At 40.0% G+C, this 26,119-nt stretch overlaps 1 protein-coding gene across 1 annotated transcript; it reads right to left on the bottom strand.

Annotated features, from left to right (window-relative positions):
* Positions 1 to 1,164: 1,164 nt before the first annotated feature.
* Positions 1,165 to 25,128, bottom strand: MPHOSPH8 (M-phase phosphoprotein 8). Its single transcript, XM_009085610.4, has 13 exons — positions 24,831 to 25,128; positions 20,919 to 21,074; positions 19,193 to 20,029; positions 16,228 to 16,324; positions 14,397 to 14,522; positions 14,221 to 14,309; positions 12,953 to 13,093; positions 12,060 to 12,146; positions 10,052 to 10,206; positions 6,496 to 6,650; positions 5,094 to 5,221; positions 4,373 to 4,456; positions 1,165 to 3,507 (listed from the first exon to the last, which is right to left on the bottom strand). Exons 1-13 carry the CDS (start codon positions 25,092 to 25,094, stop codon positions 3,466 to 3,468), a joined length of 2,361 nt encoding a protein of 786 aa, XP_009083858.1. The 5' UTR covers positions 25,095 to 25,128; the 3' UTR covers positions 1,165 to 3,465.
* Positions 25,129 to 26,119: the final 991 nt, after the last annotated feature.

The raw sequence follows: 26,119 nt of genomic DNA, 5'->3' as shown, positions 1-26,119 counted from the left end.
ATCTGTAAAGATGAGGGAACATCCAAGGCTTTTACATCTCCTGTGCAAGCTTTTCCATATGGGCTGTCCCACACAACCTTGTAAAGTCTTTTTGAGAAAAACTGTCAGCACACCTCTACAGGTGGGAGGGGCTAGTTCAGCACCTTCCCCCCTCCCCCACTGGAGGGCTGTATTCAGTTTAAGACATGCAGCTGCTCTAGCAGGCCTTTCTTCCCAAATTCATCTCTCTGTTCTTGGCTAGGAAAAGGCCATACAAGTAACAGCTCCAGGATGCAAGACTTCTCATCAAGAAGTGGGAGTCTGTGCTACAGACTGAGATGTCACCACATGAGTAATCCTGTCTCCTCTCGACCTCTGGTGGCCCATGCCCACAGTTGCAGTGAATCCAGTTTTGGAACAGACCCTCATCTCCCTGGGTATGTGACAATGTCTTCAGTTCCCATACATATGGTTTGGGTGTCAGCAGCAGAGCTGTGCATTCCCTTAAGAGCAAGAGGCACAACGGCAGAGGGAGACAATGGGAAGGTCTGACCTCTCTACTATAACTGCACCAGTGCCACCAGTAACTGATCAGAGAACGTAATCTTCAGGTCATGTAGGAAGTATTACAGACATTCAAAAAGATTCATTTGTAGCTACCACGCATGACTGGTTTGCTATGAAAAAACAGGTGACCTGAAGTCAGAAAGAACCATCTTCTACCTGGTCCCTTCCTGCTGGCTGCTATACTTGAGGTATCTGAGATTTGAGAACCCCTTTTAAAGCTTAATTTTTCCTGCTGCCTCAGTTCTGCTCAAATTGGTAGTGTGTGGTGTCTTTTTCAGGTAGTTTTTTCTAAACTTGTCTTTGTCCCTCACTCAAACATTTTAAGACATGCTCAGAAGGTGAAAAGTACACAGCTTTCTTAAATTCAGACTGATCAAAACCCATCTTGTTTTTGCACATGGGTGCAGAAAGCACAGAAGACCTGTGACAGGGTCAGCTGCATCACCCACCAACCTTCAGCACCGGTGAAAGAAGCCAGAACAGCAGTACTGGTGCTGGAGCAGCAAAGGTAAGAATCCTGAGCCTTCAGAACCATCTGCTACCACTGCAGTTCATGGGAACTGCAGCTGCAGCCCTTGCTGGCTGCAGCAAGAAGAAACTGAGCAAGTACTTCACAGGTATTTCTCCACAGTGCCTAAATAATTGTTTTTTATTGTAGCTACTTTCTCTTCATCCTTTGTCCACCAAAACCTTTTTCAGCAGTCGGATAAAACCCATACAACAGAAATGGACAAAACCCAAGTTCAAACAGCTTTTCATACACTTTTTATGCATCTTCAATAGGGATTCTGAATTTATACTGCCAACTAAAAGAGAAAGATGGCTGCAAAATATCCATCCCTAATAAAAGCATAATGAAACCCAGATTCAATTTCCATGTTCTGTAGAACTCCTCCCTCTCTCCCAAGTGCCTCAAGATAAAAAACAAAACAACTTCCCAAATCAACAGCTTTTGACAAACTACTTGCTCTATCAACTCTTGGAGCACTACTAGACATTTTTAGGTTAGACTGTACAACAGTTTCTAAATAGCATCTCTATCATTTGGACATTTGTTCAAAACACCTTTTATCCCCACCTGGAGCAGCTCCAGCATTTCCCACTGGCAGGTGCTGTACAGAGCTCATTCCAGACACACTGTGCTGCCACATGTCCTGTGCCGGAGCGACTGCGAGGGGCAGCCACACAGATGAAACCTGGCACTCCACCATAAGGAAACATGAGTGTTCCATTTCCTTATGCATCATCCAGGCTTATACACAGTGACTACAATTTCAACTACACAAAGTCCCAAGTGTTGGCAGTGACATACCTGATTCTCAGCCCATGCTTTTCATGCATCTCAGGTGCTCACACTTAGCAAAGTGAGGTATCTAACATATTTCACAGAGGTGGAGGTATAAAGTCTGTTCAAAACCCAAATTTGTTAAGATTTCATCAATACTGTGCAAAAACATAAGCAACTATTCTAAATCAAAACAGAAATGAGTATTTCTATGTCATGCTGCTGTTCTAGTTTTATATAGCTTAATGTGACATTCCACAACAATTGTGTCCTTTGTTACTCATTTGGCATCTCTTAAATATGAAAGATTTAAAACTTGAAGAACCAAAAATTAAAAACCGGTTAACTAAAATTTATATTTAAAAAATCACAGTTCTTAAAAGGATACTTCATACAGCTGCACCATTTTGATGGTGAGCAGTCAAAATCAAGAATTTATGCACAAGTTTTGCTAATAATATAGGCACATAGTGGCATGTAAACTACACATGACAACTAGAACAGCAAAGGCACGATCTGGTTTGGTTTTTCCTACATTTCAAGATGTTGGTTAATTTACAAAGAAAGATATTCTATACTCCATGCAGAAGTATTACATTTATATTTTACAGCACAGGACCATTACAAAACTGCTGTCATCTGATAAAATGGGTCATTTAAATAAAATAATAATATAATAATAATAAAATAAAAAGATAGCAGCTTTTTGCACTGAGGAACTGAATTTCTGAAGTAAAGGACAACATGTGTTCTGTCATCTGTCAGGCTGAGGACATCTGAAATTCTCTATGTATCTTCTTGTCTACAAAAAGCACTGCCTGGACACTGAAGGTAGCTATAAGTTTTCTGGCTTGCTATTTTCAACTTGTGTTTGTTTTTCCAGATGTCACCTAAGACCTCAAAAGTTAAGATGTCTGTAAAACTACCAGGTGCTTCTCTAATACCAAAGCATGATTAAAGCAGAAATTTAACTGGGAACCTGACTGCGACCCGTCTGTGAATGGAGCTGTTCAGATGTCTTTGTTCACGCCTGCAGACTGAACTCTGTTAGTTCAAAGGGAATCACTCTAAGCATAACTGGTGTCTCATTGAGAGACAGGAACAGGAGCAGTTTTAAAACAGAACGCAGCCCTCAGCAACTTAAAAGTTAAACCTAATGCAGTAATTTTAAAGTGTAATTTCTGCCCATGGCTCCAATAATATGACAGTTCTGCATTTCACATAGAAATATTAGAGTGAGTAGAAAACTTTAGTTTACAAATGAAGATCTTTAAAAAAGACATTGCATGTAATTACCTTAAATAGTTCTTATATGCACCATTCCACATTGTGGAAAAGCTGAAATATGCAGTCTGGACTCCACAAGTTAAAGAAAAACAGAGTTATATGTATTGGCACAAATACTTACATCTACATCTGTACAAAGTAAAAAAAGCTGACAACCCTGTCCCACCAGTGCAGCGTATTCAACTGCTCTCCAACACACACTTTCTGTGACTGCCAACGAGTGGCGAGCTGGGAACTGAGTCTTCCGAGTGTGGTGCCAAAAAGTTCCAAACTGCTTTGTCAGTCTCTGAACAGAGGAATCAGAAGTATATCCAAAAAAGTGTCAGTCCACTCAGCATGCTCCGAGGTCACTGCAGCTTCACTCTGTAAGCTCCTATAAGCAGCTTGACCTGTAAAAGAAAACAAAGGTTTTCCATATCAACGCTGGCCACAGGTGATTACTGTGTTAAGCGCTCCTAATGTGACACAAGAAAAGGCAATTGCTACTGACTAAGAAAGGAAAAAAGAGAAATTATTAAGTCCTTAATAAAATTAGTTTATAGTAGCCCTACTGAGATATGGATGGCTTGTTAGAGGACTCCAGTAGAATACTGCAGCATCAGGTGGTGTTTGAACAAGTTATCCCCAAATCTGAAGCAGACAAACATATACTTCTATCTGAATACAACTTTTTCCACTTAAAAAATGAAAAGAAAGTACAATAAAACATTTAAGAGTATAACTTCAGTGCAACTTTTAAGTCTAAGGATCTGGAAAATATACTTTTATGTCTTTCTAGGATAAAATAAATGCTACCAGAACAGGATTAATCTTGCAACGTGAGTGGGGAATACTGCCCAAACCACCTGTAAAATGCAACAGACTATTTAAAAGCAGAGTGCATATCCCAGTAAGTATTTCCAACACACAAGCAAAAACATCTGTATGCAAAAAAAAAAGGTGGCCACTCCATATATCTTTCAGTCATCAAATTCACAATATAGATGGAGAAGATGTTTAGCTGGAACACTAGTTTTCCTAGAGTATGAATTATTCTCACCGCAACATAAAAATGTTTAATTATAACAGAACTAACACATGGCAATGTTCCCAAGTTTGGGCTGGCTACGTCACAGATTGTAACTGATGGAAAGTGGGATGAGGAGACAGAGGAAAATCTCTAAGTTTTACATTTGCAACATACAGCTAGAAGCATTCAGACTATGGAAGAGTACAACAAATGAACACACATTTAATTTTGAGAACATTTTGTACCTTGGCAGCAGGAGCTTCTACCAACCGTATGAAAAGCTTGTTAAGGCCTGCAGTAGGGCTGAAGGAATAAATAAAGTGACTATCCTACAAGGAAAAAGAAAATGGACAAAGTGAATGGTAGGTTATGGCTGAAAAAGCTGTGTAAGAGGACTAACAATACAACATTTTCACTAAGCTTTTTTTGAAAGAGCATTGTGTATGAACCTTTGATGCAACGACTGAGAAAACAAGAAGACAAAATTGTGCAGTGATGCATTTAATAGATTAAAAAAAACAAACTAGAAAATAATTGTTAGAACTTCGAGGTAGGTTGTTAAAAAAATATTTAAGAACTTACTTGGGTCAAAAATATGAGAGGCTTGGTCAATTAGAGAAGAAGCCTCAGTCCCAGAACCACAGAAGGCTGGAGGCTGGAGAAGTTCTCTCCAGGGCATCTAATCCAACCCCTTGCTCAAGCAGGGCCACTTAGAATCAGGTTGTCCATCACTATGTCCCTAATTTTTAAATCATACATTTTTATGGAACCTAGTACAAGCAAACATTATAGTTCTCTCCATATCCAAAGAAAATTAGGTTTCATTTTAGAAAAACATCATCATGATAAAAAAGCATGCTTCATCACAATACTGTAAATTCAAATGACAGCACTGAGATTTCCCAGGCTGCTCTATAAAGACTATGAAGTAGTTTTACAGTCAATCAGCTATATGAAAAGATTTACCAAAAATAAAGGAAGCTGGAATTTGTCGTTTAAAACCACAGCTTGTACACTGCATGGTCCACAGAGCCGAGCAACAATGTCTTTACCGAAGAAATTTGCATGGAAAACAAAGAGAAGAATTCCAGATCCTGAAAGGGAAGACAATTCAGTTACATGAATTTAAAATCAGATCCATTATCTAGAACTGTGTACACTAGACCTTTGAAGACAGGCGCAAATACATATAAATAAAAACCGTCACATGGTGTATATTTATATATATTAACAAACCAACATGCAAAAATCCCACTTCCCAAACCAGTAGATCCAGCAAACAACTGGCTTGGTCACCAAATTAAGTTAAGGACTTTTCACAACAGAAATAATTTTATGTGGCTATTAGAAAGGAATGCAAAATGGAAACAGCAATCCTCAGCACAGTTCAATTCTGTGGTTTCAGGTTTACTCAAAGAGAGTTATGGAATTTAGTGTGGTTTGGGTCTAGTCAAGAGAACAGACAACTGAGCCCAGACATTATAGATCTTTATGAACCGCACTGGAATTCAATAAGCAGCAACTTGAACTACCCACAAATGTTTCATTTTAATACACAAACTTACATTAAGTTTCTTAATTCTAAAAGATTGGATTCCTATAATAAGAACTGTAAGACTTATCCAACAACTCTGATCAACCAGAAAACTCAGCAGACATACCCACTTTCAATCTCAGTTTAAGTGGATTCTAATAGTCACACTGATTTGTCACTTTAAGAAAAATCAGTATCAGTAGATATTTCCCTGATATACTCATCAAAAATGACTTAGATAAGCCAAGCAGCAGAAAATAGCATCTGAATTCCTGGAAAAATAACAAAATATTCCCAAATACACTGGGAATTTGATTCCTGTCTTTTTCAAAGGGTTTGTGGGCAAAACAAAGTTGACTGCAGCTGCTTCCTTTTCCTAGTATTTCTAGACTGCATTTGTCTCAGGGCACTTCTGGGACTACATTCCAAGCCTTCAGCATGTGACCTACTGTTCATGAAACTAAAGGATTCACTACAAGATCTCCTCTAGATAATCTAGTAAGCCTAGATTTTCCTGAATCATTAATTCTAAGGTAAAGGTAAACCATTCCTTTCCTATAATGCATGTCACTGTCATCCATGAACAGAAAGAAGTTCACACTCTGTACGTGGCAATTAAAAAGCCTTTAAAAAAATACACACACACCCCACCCATAATACATCAAAATATAATTGCTCTCCCTATGTTCCATAATCAGAGCATTCTTAATGTGATGTACTGTAAAATCATACAAAAATAATTTTGCATAGGAGATAATTTAAGACATACTTTAAACATATTGTTCTACCTTATTTAAACAAACAAAACCCCCACCACAACAAACCCTTCCCTACCTTCTGGCACATTTTGTGGAGGTTTATAGTTAAAGTCCAAAGAAAAGTCTGGCCCTTCACAGAGACGATGACACGCAATTGGGAACACTGGCTCCAGCAAAACAAGACAAGTTTCAAAATAATTCCTGATGGTATCTTCTGCTACTTTTGAGAGCCTGAAAGACCAAACAAGGGAGGCCTGTGATTCACACAGTGAATTATTTTACCAGACATAGGCATGGTGAGAGCTGACAGACACAAGCGCAAAAAAAAGGATCTAGATCACCTTTTTAGGTTCCTGATTTTCAGGAGTGAATGCCTTCCTTACTAGCATTTATACGCAGATAAACCACAGGTCCCAGTACTTTGTTAATAAAATATTTTATCAGCAATCTGTTTGTGAAATTAAACTACCAGGTCCAAAAAAATAAAACGTTAATACAAATGCACTGCAGTAGATAAAAAAAAAATCTTATTAGCCACATATTTTGAAGGCTTTATATATAGAAAGATATCCCAGAGACATCAATATATGGGTGGCTAAACAGACATCCCCACTTTCCCAGCCTGACTGAATTATCCATTTGCCTGCAAGCAAAAATAAAGAAGCACATCCCTGTATAATTTTACTGGCAATACTATTAGAAAAATGCAGTTCCTAGTTAAACTCTGTGAATAAAACAGTGCAAAGGTAGCCATTCTACCACTAAAAGGCAGGCAAAGGGGGGTTTTGTTTGTTTTTCTGGGGGCTTAGGGAAGCAGGTGGAATGGCAGCCCAGCCTTCAAAGAGAGACCACATTACCAAGTGGTGTCTTGCACCTTTGCAGGTAGATTACTCAGTAATCCTCTTGCTGTTTGGTCAGAAATGGGTTTTAAGTGCTTTAGCACAGCAGAGGTCCCACCTCTGGCAGCTTTATGGCTTTTCCAGTTATTATTCAGAACACACTTCCCCACCCTGGGACTCACTGGGACTATCATCCACAGGATCTAAAACTTCAATGTTTCACTGGAAAGAAACCACAAGAACTGCCATGCCTAAGCAAGCCCCAAAGCCCATGTAGCCTGTTTTCCAGATGCTTGACAAAGCCATATTAAATATGAGAAATTAAACAGCAATTCTTTTTTGGTACACTGTCCTATTTTCTAGCAATCTGATTAAGAGCCATCCAAAACTAGAAACTGCAGCCAAATCCCATCTCCTTAGGTCTGCTTAATCCCTTCTAAAATCCCATGATTCTGCAGCAATGAGATCCATGATTCAGTTTTGCTGTGCAAAAATATTCTTCCACTTCAAACCTATCACTAGATCATTTAGTAGGATGGCCTGCAGAACCTGTCTCATGGCTGTGGGTTGTTTTTTGTTGTTTCCTGATTTCACATTTTGACCTTTTATTAATTTTATTTTCAGCTTCACTACTGCTATACTGTCCTCCTTTCTGACTGACAAAAAGCACTGAACTGGTATTTTCAGGTAGTGAGTCTAAAAGCTTCCTGAATTAGCAAGAGCTGTGTTACTCCCCGTACAGTTCACAGCAGCGCAGCGATACCCCCAGACATGACTTTGCAATCATCAATATTTAATTTTAACTGCCACCTGACTGGCAAAATCACATGGTCAAGATTTTCCAAAACTCATTATTTAGATTAGCCAAAACTGAAGGTGGCAGATGTCAAATAGGAAACAAACTGGAAAGCTATCAAATACTGAATGAGTGACAAAGTCTCACTACACTGAACAGCAGATACCAGATCACTTATTTATCCTGCATGCTTGCTGCTGAATTCAAAACCTTAACTAACAAAGTCATGATTTGCTTCCCTAGGCAAGAATCAGCATACTCCATTCACCCACTTCAGCTGCCCCTGTTCACTTTAACAGGTTTCTAATTTCTGAAAAATAATTATTACCTTTTATGCTTTTAGCACTTTTTCTTTTAGCATTCTACAAGAGAAAAACATTCCTTATAGTTTTTCTCTGCTCAGGACAGAAGTTTTCTTTGGTGATCTACAGCATCTCAGACAAACTTTACAGGGCACTAAAAAGAGAGGCATCACAATACTTTCCTCCTGGTATGAAACTGGATCCAAACACATTACTTCAGCAAATGTCAGTAGCACAAAATCTAGCTGGAAACCAATCACTGCTGGTGCACTCTGAGACCAACAGTGGGTCTGGTCCTGTTCAACAGCTTCATTAATGACCCAGTGGATGGTGCAGCAAACCCTCAGCACTGTGGCAGACGAGACAAAACTGGGAGGAGTGGCTGATAGCCTCTGATACCCACAAGAGACCCTGACAGGCTCGACAAGTGGGCTGACAGAAACCTCACAAAGTTCAGATATCTTTAGAAAGTTTCCAAGGACCTGACAACCTCTCTGAGCAGCCTGTGCCAGTGCTGCATCACCCTCAAAAGGAAAAATTACCTGATGTCCAGAGGTAGCCTCCTGTGTTCCAGTTTATGTCCATTGCCCCTTGCACAGTCACTGGGAACCACTAAAAATGACCTGACTCCATCCCCTTAACCCTGTCACTTCAGGTGTTTTTTGATTGATACACATTGACCATTAACAAGGATTGACACATTGACCATTCTGTCTTTACAGAAGAAGCTGACTTTAAGAAGTCAGCTGATGGGAAACACAAGAGATATGAGGCAAAAAACAGCCAGAGCTTTCTATACACTGGAAGAGAGTAACTTTGGATTACAAACTACTTGACAGATTGTCTTAGATTACACAGATGAATCACGACAACTACATCATCATGAAACAAGAAAAAAATCTTGCATGGAGACAGTGTTCTTCCAGCACTAACTATGCATTCCTAGCTGCAGAAGCCTGGAGACCCTCCCTAAGTCTTTCCCAAATTTAGAGATGGCTGGTTATAATTTTCTGCCTATTTATATTAACTACAGTACTCCTGCAAATGGATATTTGGAGAGCTTGCTCCTTCTCTGTATGTTTGTCTCAGTTTAGCTCAGTATATTTTGTCATGACCATATGACATCAACACTTTACATGTCACATATACTGCACTGCTCTTCAGTCATTCAGCCATTCTGCTGCATGATGATGATTTCCATCATCTATTGGCATGAAAGCTTTATCCCTGGCACTTACAGCTCACAGCTGACATTTAAAGGTCCAAACAACACCACAGCAAAACAAACCTTGCACAGACTTTTTACTGTGTTTCTGCTTGGTATTCTTTTGTTTGATTTTCTCCTATGCTTTCTAGCGAGGTATTTTATTTGGCATGCCCTACTAAGAGCTTACATTCAATGGTCCAGTGCTTATACACTTCTAAGTTTTCATGGTTGCTGTATCTTAAAGGAGGAATCTTTCTCTTCTAGGAATTACCTTTTCCTCCTCTCCATGCTTTTACTCAGTGTTTGAGCAAGTGTATGCCAATTCTGCTAGCTCAGGTAATTTTGATTTCACATGACTTATTAGTTAGCTTTCTGCCCAAATCAGATCTGCTTTCTTTCCTGACATTTTCCTTGACTTAAACCACAATTATGACATGCCTAGCATGGCAAACTTCAGCAGAACAAACTTCCAAGAACATTTTACTCACGTTTCCAAGTGGCTCCTGAGCTGCTCATACACCAGTACGTTATTGCACTGTTTAGCAAAATGCATGGCGCTGTTGTGGTGCTTGGACAAAATGTTGCAGTCGGCTCCGCTTTCTATCATGAGCCGCACTATATCAGAATTCCCTCTTTTACAAGCCTGGGTGGGAGGGGAGAAGATGGAAGGACAATGACAAAGAAAACAATGACAAACCCCTAAGAACAGAGCATACAAGACAGTAAGCAGAACTGCAGAAGTGAATTAAAATCCAAAATCAGTTACAATTCAGAACTTTAATTATTTGCTCTGTGAACGGTAACACAGCTTGAAACTCAGGAACGCCATAAATATTTTATCTTTATCCAGGCAATACTACAGACCCAACCCTACAGAAGCAGCAAAAGTCAAGATTACCCAGCAGACATAATTAGAAAAAAGAAATAAAGAAAGCAAATCCCAGAAGTTCTGTGAAAACATCTGATCTGCTGGAGTTCAGTAACTAAATTTTCTTGCAACTGTTTACCTGAGATATGTTACCTAAAATATGTTTCTGTAGAACTATTCAGAAATTATTGAAGTAACATTTCCAATTTATGCAGTTATCCTCTGCATAAATGTTCAAGGCTATGCACTGTTACTTACAGCAAGAATTTCGGGGCACATCAACCATAAACTTAACAAAAGCACAAACAAAAGGAAAATCTAAAAAAAGTTTTACTTTGAAGAAAGCAAACACATGCTCTTGGTTACTTGTTTTCAAACACTTCACTCAGATAAACTAGAAAAAGGAACAAGAGATAAAACATTTTTATCACTGTAAGACCTTTCAGAAGACAGCTCCTGAAACTTATTTCTGCTCTGAACTTGGACCTGTGCCTTCAATCCATCATCTTCCATAAACAGAACAAGCCACCTGCTTTCCTCAAACCAAAAAACCAAGCCTGACAGAAAGGAACTGAGTGCTAAGATCTTTTTTCTCTCCTTTTAGAAAAATTATGATCAAACTCCTAAGGTTAAATAAGAGTGACTTGATAAACACATTGACAGATCATCCACAGAGGGCTAGCTTTGTCCCAGTAAGTTACTAGAAATGAAGATCCTATTCTTTGTATCTGGAATAAGTCACTGTAGGCAGCTAACTGGTTTGTACAGTGTGCATCAAAGACTAATAAAGACTTTAAAGAAGGTCAAGACTGAGGTTCATGGAAGTAGCCAAATTATGAAGATATTTTGGATTGAAGTGGCTGAGGAAACCACAAGTGAGTTGTTGTCTTCAGAGAAAATGCAAAATCCCCACTTGTTAAGCCTCACAGAGGGCAGAACAGAAACAATACCACATTGTCTGGGCAGGAAAGCTTCTGTAACCTCTCTGGCAAACAAACTACACAAACGGCCTACACATAAATACAGCAATTTCATCCAAAGGGGTACTTTGATGAAATTCATCCACATAAAAAAAAATATTAAAAGCACAGACAGTTTTAAGAGTATTAGAATTTTCCCATTACAAAAAAAAAAAAAATAAAAAAAAAAAAAAAAAAAAAAAATTAAAAATCAAGATTTCCTTTGTGACTGGGTGAATAATGGTGCAGAACAGGCACTGGGAATCAGATTGTAAATTGGCTATTTTATTTCTAGCCTGCAATAAAACAGCAAGTGCCAATCACAGCAGCACCCAAGTGAAAGATTTTCCTTTCTGGAATTTTTCTCTTCCTGCTGACAATCTGATTATCTCAGCTGGAAGACCACATCTGCATTTCTCTGAGCCAAACAGAAGAGGATGATGAGCCACATTTAGCACTGCATGCTGAAGGCATCTGTGTTTCGTGTTTGGATATTACAGTACAATAAAGAAATGGATTAGAACTCTGCTTAGAGTAACTATTAATGGTATTTTTATTTCAAATAAGGGGATGTGTTCCTGAAATGAATTCTACAAATAGGTGTTTCTGTTTTACTAGTTTGACAAAAGTATTCCTATTAAACCACATAAGGACAAACACAGAATTTACCTTCATTAATGCAGTCTCACCACTGCTCTGCTGCATGTTCACATATGCTCCAGCTTCCAGAAGAATAGCTACTGTTGTGAGGAAATTCTGGGGAAAAAAAACAAACCAAACCCACAACACAAGTAAGTAAAAAATACTCTGGTTTTGTTTCAGAATATAAAATGACATTTACTTGAAATTCATCCATGGAATTCAAAACATGAGTTATGGCACAATTAACACTGTTCTCTCCCATGGCTAATAAAGAGCATTTCAGACTTAGGCAAGTGGATAGCCCTAATTATTTACAGTTCTTACACTTCTTTTTCTAAATCCTGCAATAATAAACATCACAGGAAGGAAGCAGTGTATTTGCATCTGCCACCAAACTGGAATGAGGCTCCCTGCTGGCTTTCTATCTACTGTACATAGGAAAGCCCATGGACCCACCTGAACAGAGGAGTGCACCCATGAAACCCTGACTTGCTCTAACTCACTGCTTTAGCTGGTCTTAGTCTGGGAAGAGCTTGCCACTGTGTACACTGCCCAACTGCTTTAAAATACCAAATCCTGTTTAATCAGAGATTTTCTTTCTAAGTGTCTCCAGTTTGGATCCTGTGTAGCCAGATATCGTAACAAGCAATTCTACCACAAGAACTTCAGCTGTCAGACAAAAAAATTCAGTGATAGCCTCTGCCTCCACTTTTCCTCCTACGATATTCTCTGCTCAGGGCAGCGTTTGTGATCAGAACTTATTTACTACAATAACCACAGCTGCTGAAATTATTATTAGTCACCCTGCTGTATCTCGCTAACTACTTTTTAGGAATCATTCCAAGGTAAAAAATTGTGTACCGCCTTTAAACACCAGTAAAAGAGCTCAGAACCACAAACAGAACAATAACCAAGCCAACCTTTTCAGCTGCATGTATCAATGCAGTTGTTCCATTTTTCTGTCTACCATTAACTTTAGCTCCTTTCCTGATCAGCACCCGCAGAAGGTCGTCGTGCCCTCCAGCAGCAGCAAGCATTACCAGGGTCATTCCACTTGGGTCCTGGGAAAAAAAAAAATCATTTCCATTACAGAAAAATAACAATTTAAAAAAATACTTCAAGATGAATCAAAGCTGCAAGACAAAAATTTCAAGTGCATCAACATGTTTCACAAAGATTTCCCTCCCTGGCAGAAGAATTCACACATACATGGCTGCCAAATATCAGCAAACTATCACCTCCCACTTCTCTGGTCTGCAGGTCTCACACTCTCAGCTCCATAATCTGCAAAATCCGTAACATTCTGAGGATCAGAAAAAGAAGCAGAAAAAACAGAATGAACCAGGAAGAAAGGCTGTAAGGTATTTGAGGGTGGGGAAGACAGCAGGACTGTCAGCACCCATGGAGAAAAACCACTATGGCTCAAGTAAGCTGCTCCCACAACACTGCTTTTTGATTTTATCAGAGTATAAGTACAAAGACACTCTAACCAGCCAGTCTCCTCACTCATTCCTGCATTTTTCACCAGACCTTACAACTCACAGAACACATGCTGGCCTCAGTAGTTTATTTCTCATCTTCCCTACGACACCTTAGAAGTCTTAGCAGAATGTGGAGTTCTCAAAATGCTACATAACACAACTACACAAGATCACCAGTGAAAATACCAATACTGGAGATTTTAAAACTCAAAAATGGAACTACAGTCCTATTCAACGGGAAAATAGATCCTTGAAAGTAAACCAAATAAGAACATAGCTGATAACAAACTGGCAGAAAACTAATGTAGTGAAGTGGTCCCAGTGTGTAAAACAACTTGCAGGTTTTTGCGGATTTTCAGAGTTTTATTTCCCATGTACAACATTTTACACAGTTTTGCCACTTGTACTGATGGTTATTGTTCCTAATAGCATGCAAAGTTCCACAATAAGTCAGTTAAGTACACTGGGCAAGTTGGCTGGAAAGCTAATGGGATGGTTCTATCAAACTTCATTTTTTCTTGGAAGAAACAGATAACAAATACAAATGGAAACTTCCAAGTCTGTACTCATTTTTAACACCCTGTGCTTTTTTACTTGGGCAAGATGGAAATCTGCTACAACATAAGAGGGGAAAGCTTTTCAAACAAATCGAAACTTGTATTCTTCCCTCCTGCTGTCTCCCAATACTTATAATGTACAAAAATTACCTCTTGATCCAAATTATATTCCACATTTGAAGAAAGCGCCATTTTCACCGTCATGTAGTCTCCACTTTTAACAGCATCTCTCAGGAGAGCTAGAAAATAAATTCAGTGTTGTTATAGGATATTTCCCTTTGAAATGTCAGCTAAGAAATACCCCCTTCTTGCCAGAAAATACTCACCACTTGATATTGGTTCTGTTGATACATGATTCTCATCTTCTCCATCAAGATGCTTCTGGAATTCTTCTAGTGTCAGCCATTCTAACTGCATGTCCATACCCAAACTCAGGACTTGCTGCTTGCCATCTATCATGTATTTAATTTTGTAGAAGGGAAAAAAAAAGCAAAATAAGTAATAAATTGTAAATTTTCAAGCTAATGAATGCTTGCCCTTGCTTCAATGATCAGCAGCTTAAAAAATGACTACTGCTACTTTTCATTCAAACAAACCCTGGCAGTCAGCATGGAATGGCTCTCAATAGCAAAGACTGTATTACAAACAAACATAAAAACTTGAAAGAAACTGCCAATTTGTTGTAATAAATTAGGCTGAAGTGATTATGGGAAGGTGAACACTCCATCACTTTGGTAGCAGAAGCACTGGAAACACACTGAAAAGGTACAAGTGAATTTCAAAAGAAAATTTTATTTCAGCCCCCTGCAGAGACAAGACTTGGAGCACTTGAGATGCAAACAGGAATGGAGAAAATCTCAACTACCAGTGTTCATTTGATACACATCCACTATTTCTTAATCACCTTCTGCAGCAACGCAAGTCCATCTCTTTGCTTCATCCCTTATATCTCTCCTTTCCTTGTACACCTTGCTTTTTTAATTCTTCTGTGAATTTCTATCCTAGCAAAGATTCTTCCCTTTTGCAGTTATTCTCATAATATTCAGGGGTTTCTTTCTTCTGAAGCTACATTAAACAACTCAAATGCACTTTTGATGACCTTAAAGCCTAGAATATTAAGACAGTTACCAAGAGTGACTACTTGAGCCACTAAAGACTATTACATAACAAAATTTAGGTAAATGACCAGCATCAATTTAAAAAAGATCTGTTCTTTTTCTGTAAGGTATTGGAGCACAGTAGCAAGCTTAGCATAAGACAAAAGTCAGGGAGAGCTAGTCCACCTCCACCTATCCTGGCAAGTCTGATTTCTGGCTGCTTTACACATAGTACCATCCTTTTAAGAAATGCAGTTTAGAATTGTGCATAAATTACTACTTCTGAAGTAGGGTTCAGTATCTGTGATGACCACACAAAGGACAAGTGCTGCACAGAAACTATCATTAATCATTCTGCTTCTTACTACTTTTCTTAAGCACTGTAAGCATCTATGCCACTTTCAGAAAAAGGTGCTTCTCTAGTGAAGGAATTTATCCTGAAAATAGTGATCCAGAGCTGTTCTGAGATGAAGAGCAGTAACACAAATAATCCATTATACTATTAGGAACAGGAACAGAACCTAGACATTTTTTATTGTGTATCTAATCATCCAAGGTTATATAACATAACTTGTCTCTGTGGCTAAAGCAAGAGGCAAGATGTTTGTCTGATGGGAACCCTTACTAATTTTTCCAAGTATAAAAAGTATATACGCATAATATTGTCAGAACACCACTGAAAATAGCCAATAGTTGGATGAATTCCTCTAAAAAAAGCTACTATTACATGCCAGAGAAGCACATTGTCAATCTTAAATTAAAAAAAGCAAAATCTTGACTTGTCTACAAAAATGTCAGAGATTTCTATCTACTTCTGTGCTTCATACATGAAGCATATATTAACATTCTCATGAAGCATGTATTAGCAAAGCCACAGACCACAAGACTTTTGCTTCCTAAAATAAACACAGAGCTCCTTATTTCTAGTGTGTGTGTGTGTGTGTGTGTGTGTGTGTGTGTGTGTGTGTTACAAAACTACACAATATCTGCCCTTGTGGAAATAGGAAGAGAATGCCCTGAAGGGTCATTCCCTTCTGTGTTTCAAGAAGTTAGCACTTACTTTTTAGGACCTTCTGTTCTTTTCTGTTTTTTTCTTCTTTTTCGGGCTCCTTTTTTTGAGATTTTTCTTTAATTTCAGATTTCTTTACTTCTTTTTCCTAAAATTGAAAGCAAAGACCAAATTTAGTGGTGGAGAAAAAAAATGGAAAATTAACTCCTTTCCCCACTTCAACAATAAAGTATATTTACAATTAATACTACTGAACCCTGTATGCAACAGACTTGTAGACATTCCTAAGAATTAAACTGGTGAGTCAGGAGTTAAGTCTGAATTAAACTGATGAGTCAGGACTTAAGTCTGTTCTAATTTCCTGAACATAGTAACTTCAATTCATAATTTTACAGCATCCCAGCCATTCAAGTTGCCTTATGGAAGAGCTGCAGATATGACAAAATCAGCATTTTGAAGGAAATTCAAAATTAGAAACTTTTTGTTTGTTCCAAATAGTAAACCTGAATAGAATGTAATTATTTCAGAGTATTTAACAATTTTGTACTCCGTATTTGAACCATTATGATATCATTGAGTTGAACCTCAACTGAGAAAACTTGACAGTTGGACAGAAAAAGTTCCAAGCTTTGCAATTTACACAAACAGAATGTTATGGCAACAGTTATTTGTGAAAAACAGACACTCAGCAAAATCCACCCAAACTCATTATATCCCTAAATAAGTCCACGCTTAGCAGTTATCACAGAGGAAATTTACTGTAGATGTAGATGTATAATCAAATTTGCCAAAACGGAATCCAGCTTTCTCTACCAAAGTCTGCCTTTCTCCTTCTGTAATCCTCTCTCCACACTCACCAAATTCACTGCAGAGTAGGTTGGACAAGGCTCCTTGGCATGGCTTTGTATCAGTCTCTGACACTAACCTGGCACAGGGAAAAGCATTGTCTTTCTGAAAAACTGCCCCAAAAGAAGTCCTCACAAAAATTTATATATATGCTACCATGTGACAGAGCAAAAATCTTAATTAAACCAGATTAATTTGGTGTATCATTATGTATTAGCAGAGCTGAGACATTTAATTGCTTTCCTCACCACCCCCCCCTCCCTCCACAAACCTTGGCTTTTGATCACTGACGTGATTAATGCTAACACAGGCAGCTGTTCATCCTGCCAGATGCTCGGTATTTAAGAGGAAATCCATAACTTACTAAAGGGACTACCAGATATGGGCTACACTGGGGCTGTTAAAATCAGTAACCCTGAATTCTACACCAGATTTCTAATGCAGAACATACCCTTTTTTTTGGAGGCAAATGAAATGGAAGGAATGGGTCAGCATACAATCTGACCTCAAACAGAAAATATTTATGTTATAAATTGACATGATTGGTGCTCCATAAGCAGAGTTACATAAGGAAAGACAGGTACCTGAAATATAAGTGATGACTTTCTTTGAAAGGTATCACCTTGTTTGGGCCAACAATTTAGTGAACAAAAAACCCCCTGCAGAACTCTCCAACAAATCTACCCATGCAAGTCCACAGGTGCTCCAGAGAACAGCTAGCCAGTTACAGGAAACACTGGTTAAGCCTTCTACAGTCAAAAGAAGCGAAGAGCAGAACACCTTCCATACTTTGCTGGTACCTTGGAGTATGACCTTCCTTGGAGCACAACCATGAGAAAAGCATAGAGACAACTCACTGAGAATGCTGCCTGAAGAGCCACAAGCAAACCCACTGTCCTCGGCTGTTCATTTATTCATGGTCAAGGTGAGAGGATTTTTACACTACTGGTAAATAGAAGAGAATTCCAAAGATTTTTTTCTATTCTCGTCTCTCTCTCACAAACACTATAGCCTTGAACTGTAAGTAAAACATTTGGGTAATAAAGGACCATATCACTTCCACTGATTAAATAGCCTTCTGAGAGTGGCCTATGCCTCACTGTAATTCCTTGTTTTCCCAGAACTTTCAACACTATGATCCTGCAAACACAGTCTTCTATGTAGCTCTACTCTGAGATTATGCCATATAATTCTCTACCCCCAAAATAACTTCTTTAAGGTGACCTACTCCATACACAGAACGATCACAAGCAGAGGACAACTGCTGAACATGCAGAAGTAACTTTTCACCATGGAATTATGGTCTCAGAAGTGGGATATAGTCCAGTAAGTATCAACATGTTTTGGCTTCAATCCTGTTAAATCAGAACATGGCTGCTCTGAGCAGACAACATTTTATGAACTGCAAAATGTATTAGAACAGGCTGAAGCAGATGAGAGAAATTATATTCCCAGAAACATTACAAAGAAGTTTTTTTGGTCATAATTTTCTTCTTTTGCCTTTACAATACTACTTTCCTTAAAGCTCTACTGTATTAAATAAGGAACAATAAATATCCTGGTATTTGCTTAGCTCATTTCTTACAACAGGTACAGCATTTCTATTCAATATGAAACCATGTCGTGCAACTAAGCATTTGTTGTAAGCACTCCAGGAATTCTAACAAGATGAGCTTGTGACATAATTATCTGGGAGACCTGGGCTTTAGAAGTGATTTCAGCATTCCAGTTCTCAGGTAGGTGCCACCACAGGTGATGCCTGATGGAATGGCCAGTGCCTGAGAGATCAAGTGTTGCTCAATGCTGTTATGCCTTACTACACATGTAGAAAAAAGTCAGATGAGGAAACTCTTGAAGGTGGGCACAAACAAAGCTAAAAATAACAGCATGCCTTGCAAGAACAGGAAATTTCATTCTAAGAAGACACAGTAAATGGGAGACATTTATCCTTTCACATTTGTGCTCTCCTTTCCTAAAGCATTTCCCCCCCCCCAGAGTGTTCAAAATCCAGAAATTTCCCAGTCTCTGTTATACATTGTGCAGTGGGTGTTTCTTAAAGTTCATGCAATTTGTACTTTTCTCTTTGCCACCATGAACAGTCATGTTTTGAGGTATGTGTACCTCAAAGATGACTGACTTTACCCCCAGTCCCCACCCTAACCATGCTTACCTCCCCAGGGGAATCCATGGGCTTGCACACCCTTTCATCAGCGCTCAATTTCAAACCCTTCTGCACTGGTGAAGGAGCAGGTGACACTTTCTCCAACTCTCCTGGTACTTTTTCTTGACCTGTTTGCTTTTTGTGCATGCTCTTCTTCTCTAAATGAGTATCCTGAATTTCTACTTTTCCACTTTCTTCTCTACAGTCTTCTGCTTTCTGAATTTTCTTCTTCTTTCTTTTAGCCCTAGTATCAATACCATCATCTTCATTACTTGCTGATCCATCAAGATATTTATCAGGAATGGCATCTTTTTCATCAATTTCTTGTTCCAGTCTCTCTTCTCCACTTACTACCTTTTGTTTCTCGTCTTTATTTTCAGAATTTATGTTTGAATTTTCATTATCAGTTCCTTGAGAAATTGAATCATCCACAGCGTTTGATTCTGAGTCCAACTGACCATCTCCATGTTTCTCCTTCTGTGATTTTTTATTTTCTTTAGAATCTTCTTTAGATTTTATTTTTAAATCTTCCTTCTTTTTCTTGATTTCTTTAGTATCTTCTTTCCTTTGCTTCTTTGGGTCCTTTGAATCCTCCTTAGTTTCTAAAGTCCTTTTTTTTGGCTTTGAGTCTAAAACCAAAGTGTCTGAGGAATTTTCACATTCTGTTCTGGGTTTTTCCTTGACTTTTGGAGACTTAGATTTTTTCTTCTTCAGGTCATCTGAACTTTTATCCTCTCCCTCTTTTGACTTCTTCTTTTTCTTTTTTGGTGAAACATCATCTTTTGTTTCACTTTGCCAGTCGCTGTCAGACTCTGCTTCAAATATATCATCATTTAGAAGTGGTTTCTAAAAGGTAAAGGAAAAAAATTTAAAGTTTTTCCTTTCCCAGTAAACTATCACTTTGGGACAAAGTATACAAAAATGGCAGTGGTCGTGCTTGGGAAAAATAAATTTTTAAGCACTTTAATCTTTTGATCCCTGCCAAGATCATTCCTCATTGCCAAACTGCAAAATGTGATAATTCTAGCTTACTTACCTAAATTACATTCCTAACTGCTTGGATGAGAATCAATACACAAACACTTCAAGTAAACCAATTACACATCCAACAACCACATTCTAGAACAGAACAAATCTGAGCTATTTTACATCAAAAACAATTGATTTGATTTTGTAGGCTTTACCTACAGGTTTCCCAGAAGCAGGGTACCAGTTTTCAGAAAGGATCCTTATACTGCCTTTTCAGGCTAACTGAGCTGTTAAAAAGAAAAGAAAAAGCTATATTCTGCTCTCTGGCATCTAATATTTCTGTATTCCTCTCTTACCAAACTGGTATCTTACCAAATGATTCCACGTTGAAACTCACTGATCTCCTACAGAAAGCAGGAGGATGATTGGAACACTGCCCTGCTTCAGTGACAAGACAATATGCATGTGGGTAGGGAAATGGGGTTATTTATGTTGTCAAAAACAAACTAAAATGACCATACATTACTTGTATACTCCCATTAGATATGAAACTGAAGTTTAGATGGATTCAGTCTACAAGCAAGCTTGTCAACAAAAAAAATCCCTACCAGAGAACAGTAACAATATTAAGTTTCACAAGAAACAAAGAAGTTTTGGATGAGATTTTTTAATTCCACGTTTCAAATGCCTTCCCTTCTCCCCTCCTCTAGTAAAGTCTAGATAGGGATTATATCTCCAGTGTAAGATACTGGAAGTTGGAACACACCTGTATTTCCTTTTTAACAGATTTAGGCTTATTATCCACAATCTTTTTTCTGAATTCAAGAAGCACTTCTTTGCAGTCTTCCAAGTGAGCCTCTGGTTCCCAGGTATCATCATCAGAGGTGTATCCTTTCCACCGGACTTTATAGAGAGTTTTACCCTGTAAGAAAAACCCACAACACTTAACACAATATAGCACAGTATTGCATCAGCTAGTCAGTTCTTGAGAATGGCAGTGGATATACAATTTTGTGTATATACAAATCACTATTTCTGTAGCTGGAATAGTTTTATTCAACATATTTCCAGTATCTAATATTTGTTCAGAAACACAACTACAATGTACATATCATAAATTCCCAGTCAGTTTATCAAAATGGGTTTTCTGACACTTATGAAATTTTTTTTTTCAAGTTTTAATATTTCTTCTATAAAAATTTCAAGACTGACTGTCTTCTCTTTGCTGAATAACTTGATATAAACCCTTAACATTTCTAATGAATTACCACCATTCACCAAGTTTCATATTGAAATTAAGAATTCATGCTATACTTGTAATAAATTCTATTTTAAATAAAGTGAAATACCAACAATAAGGAAAAACAAAACTGAGCAATGAAATCAAGTTAAACCTAGACAAAAATCTGAGTGTGTGCATCTCAGTGGAGTTAGTTACAAAGATTTTGGTAGATTATATACAAAAATCTGAGACCTATTGTTTCAACATTATTGAACTTCACTGAGGGATAAAATTGCACCTTGCCGTCTCTATCTAGTTTTGTCTACTAAATTACAAAGTTCTTTACCATTAAAAAAAATTTTTAGCAATGTACTTAGGAAAGCACCTTTGGAGAAGCAAAACAGTACCTCCCACTTTCAAACATGAACTGATAATGCTCTGAAAGACCTTACAGTGCTAACCAAGCCTGGAGAAGGAAAACTTCAAGAAGAATTGCCAATTGGCACTTACTGTTAAATGTCTATGCATAAATTTTTGCCTGAGCATAATTAAACTTTGACCAAGTGTATAAACATGCCACTAAACTTCAGGAACCAACTAACCAACTCTATTTATAATCTTCTGTATTTTGCTTCACAGAAGCAAAATGTCTGCTTCACAGACATCTAAATAAATAAATAGCCTGTATTCAAACACCTTAGTTTAACATTTCTCTTAGAATTTAGTTTAACCCATCTCTCTTGATTTAGGAGTTAAGTTTCCAAAATCCTATTCCCCTCTCCTCTTTCTTCTATTGTGGTTACTTACAAAATAAGCACCGGTAACTTCCTTGTTACAGTCACAGAGTGTGTTAGGTTATAAAAGATTTCCAGAACTAACAAGTAAAATCCCCTCTCAAAGCAGGACTGCCTACTCAGGCTGCTCAGGTATCTGCCCAGTCAGTGTACCTATGCAGGTTTCCCTGTCTTTCAGCTTGTGTCCTCTGTCTGTCTCATCCTTTCCCTGTCTCATCCTTACCCCCAGGAAAGATCTGATTCTGTCCTCTCTACATCCTCCTGTCAGATACATATATTACTTAGATCTCCCCTGATTCTTCTCTTCTTATGACAAAGCAAATCCAGCTCTCAGCTTCCTAACTGTTTTCATTACTCTTCTCTCTGGTATGTATATGTCTTTCTGTCCTGGGGAGCTCAGAACTTCACACACTACTCGGGATGCTTCTCAGCAGTCTGAGAAGAGAGCACGAAGCATCTCTCGATCTTCTGGCTACACTCTTGGTTGCTGCTGGCCTCCTTTGCTGCAAGAACTGCTGACTCACGTTCACCTTACTTGCCTGTGGACACTCCCAGCTCCTTTCCTGCAAATCTTTGTCCTAGCCAGCTGGACTCTTACCTGCCTGGTGGCACAGGGTTAATACTTTTCAGATGCAGGACTTCTGCTAGCTGCAGTTAGGAACATCCTTGTAACTCAGGTAGTAAATAAGCTACAAGTCCTTTTTTCATTAATTGAGAAAGTTACATGAAGTCTAATGCAAATGCAAAACCTTGGCTGCTGAACGACTGTATCCTGTTCATGGAGAGTGATAGGAAAATGCAGCTTAGTATAGTTTTACGAAATTCAGCTTAAGTGAAGGCAGAAGATTGATTCTCACACTTAAGAGACACAGTTTTACACTCAGCTATCAGCACTCCCTCACTCAATACTGGGTTTTTTCCCCTTCTGTTATCACTTAGAAAAAATAGAATGCTTCCAAGCATTTTTATACTGCTCTAGCTTCTGTGAGAACTAGTGATGAGCTAGAACCAACTTGTATGGAAAAGGGTACCACCATGTCATTAAACAGCAGAGTTAAAATTTCCCTTTTCCACTGGGGAACATCCCAATTTGCACAGAGCCTGCTGTTGTAGTATAACTGAGGTGCAGTATGAAAAGTTTTATAGACACATTGAGAGACTACATTTCCAAACTTTCACTGCTTGCTCTCTTAGGTAGGTCACGTTAATGTTTTATTTATGCACAGATCTAACTCCCCAGCCCAATCCCAACCCAGGAGTGCTGTCTCTCATCCCATCACCAGGGATGATGGGATGCCAGGCCCAGCAATACCAGTACTGTGTGAGGGAAGAGCATCTCCCTGCAGGGCTCTCCAGCTGTGACACTTCTGTGACACCCAGCACCCTGGCCTGCCTCACGCCACGCTGCCCAGTGGCTGACTCCCTCTGTGGTGACACAGGGCTCTTCCCAGCCCTTCTGGAAGTTACACCTGAGTACGAGCTCCTGCCTTGCCCTGCACTTGTGAAGCCCAGGAGCACATGCCCTGCAGCACAGCAACTGAGAGGGCACCTGATGTGCTTGGAGCTCAGGCCACAAAGCCACAATCAACATGTGCTGGCTACACCCACATGCTGGAGCTCACTGCCCTAACCCAGCCTGGAAAACTCAGGCACACAGAGTCAGATGTGCTGCAGAACGGGCTGCTTGGAAGGGAGGGAAAAGAGGCACCCTGTTACCAGCACGTGCCAATGATATTTTTAAGAGATGGAACCTGATGTATCCCAGTACTCTTTAATGTCTCACCACCACGACCACCTACAGATTTCAGGTTCCACCACTTGGGGGTGGATAGAAAGGAAGGAAAAAAAAAAAAAAAAAAGAATCCTCTTGTTTTCAAGCCTGACTTATGTTGACCAATACTTCACTTCTATAAAAACTGAATTACCCTGAAAGCACAACATAATCTTAAGACATCAACATATTTCAGCTAAGGTACAATTTAATAACGTCAGAAATATGGAAGAAAATGCTGATCTGAAAGCTCTCCAGCCTAAGGGTTTCAAGACTCTGATCTTTCACATGAAATTGACAGATTTTTATAATGTCATGTACCTGACTGAGGCCTAAAATATAAAATATCAATTAGTTAAAATAAAAACCTTTTAGGCACAAAATCATTTTTTAAAAACCCTGTGTTAATTATTTTTTCTATTTGATGTTTAGGAAAATTTTTAAAGAACTTTAACCAGTCTAGGTTCCTTTCAAAGAAACAAATCAAGGCCTGGTATTTCAGTTTAAACAATGCAAGATGACTACAGCTTATTATTTCAATTGGGAGAAGACTTTCTTATTTCAGGAGGCCTTCCTCCGTTTTGTCTGTGAACGTGGTCCCTGGCAACACACCTTGAAAACACCTCTAAGTTCTCAGTTCTATTCAACCCTGCCCATCTCTGCGCTAAAACATTTCACACCAAAATAGTACCGCAGTTCAGAGCCAAGAGCAGTTTAACAGTGCAGACAAAACCCAACAACTTAGTAAAGACTTAGCTTTAGCTGAGGAGACTGAATCCGGAACCAGGCACAGAGAGCCCCCCTGCACAGAGCGGTTCACAGCGCACCTCGAACGGGATTACTCTTTTCACGGGCTCCCCGAGGCCCGGTGGAAGCGAACCGCGCACTCACCCCCTCGTTCTTCACGTCAAGGATCTTCTCCACCTCGAACACGTCCTCCCCCTCCTCCTCCTCGTCCTCCTCGCTCTCGCCTCCGCCAGCCTCCCCGCCGGCTGCTGCCGCAGCGCCCGTCGCTTTGCCCGCCCTTCCGCCGTCTTCCTCCCCGTCCTCCTCATCCTCCGCCGCCGCGGCCGCCGCCGTCTCCTCCTCTCCCTCCGCCCCCTCCAGCCTGGCCGCCGTCGCCGCCTCGGCTCCGCTCCCGGCCGCCGCCGCCATCTTGGACCGAGTTTCAAACGACAAGGGCGCAGAGGGGCTGCGACATCCGCGGCCGGGCGCGGGGGGCGGGGCAGCGGCCGCCCCAGCCAATGGCCGTGCGCGCAACCCGTGACGCACGGGCCGCGTGCCCTCCGCACGGCCGCCGCCGTGGGGCGGGGCTTGGGAGGGACCTCAGGGACTGTCCCGGTGCGGCCTCGCCCGTGGCTGGGGACAGCTCCGCCCAGGGATAGGGACAACTCCCGGAACGGCGGGCTCCCAGCCACGGCCGACCTGGGCTTGGGCACCTCCGGGCATGGGGCAGCCGCGGCTTCTCTGTGGCCTTGGGCACGTCCAGTCGTGGGGAATCCACAGCTTCTCTAGGCAGCCTGTGCCAGTGCCTCATCGCCCTCACAGGGAGGAAATCCTTCCTAACATCTAATCTAAATCTCTTCTCTGTAGTTTAAAAGCATCCCCCTCCCTTGCCCTATCGCTCTCTACCCGTCACTCTTCCTCTTTTTTGTAATCCCGCTTTAGGTACGGGAAGGTGCTACGAGCTGTCCCTGGAGCCTTCTCCAGGCTGGACAATCCCATCCCCCTCAGCCTGTTTTCCTCCATCTCTCTGATCATCCCGGTATCCCTCCTCTGTACTCACTCCAGCAGGTCCCTGTCCTCCCTGTGCTGGGAGCCCAGAGCTGATGCAGCGCTGCAGGTGGGGTCTGAGCAGAGCAGAGGGGCAGAATCCCCTCCCTGGCCCTGCTGCCCACCACTGGATGCAGCCCAGGACATGTTTGGCTTTCTGGGCTGTGAGGGTACACTGACAGCTCGTGGCCAGCCGCTCATCCTCCAGCATCACTAAGTCATTCTCAGCAGGGCTGCTCTCAGGGAGTTCTCCCACGCTTGGGATCGCCCCAATCCAAATGCAGCATCTCCCACTTGGCCTTGTTGCATCAAAGGATTACTTTGTCCTCAGCTGGATGAGGTTTTGGAGAAATGCACAAGAAAGATGTCCATGGACATCTCAGGACAAGGTCCTGCTGTGGCATTGA

Source organism: Serinus canaria, chromosome 1 (assembly GCF_022539315.1).
Source record: "Serinus canaria isolate serCan28SL12 chromosome 1, serCan2020, whole genome shotgun sequence".
NCBI lineage: Eukaryota > Metazoa > Chordata > Aves > Passeriformes > Fringillidae > Serinus > Serinus canaria.
The sequence above is the reverse complement of the archived record's forward strand: the minus strand, read 5'-3'. Positions and strand labels throughout refer to the sequence as shown.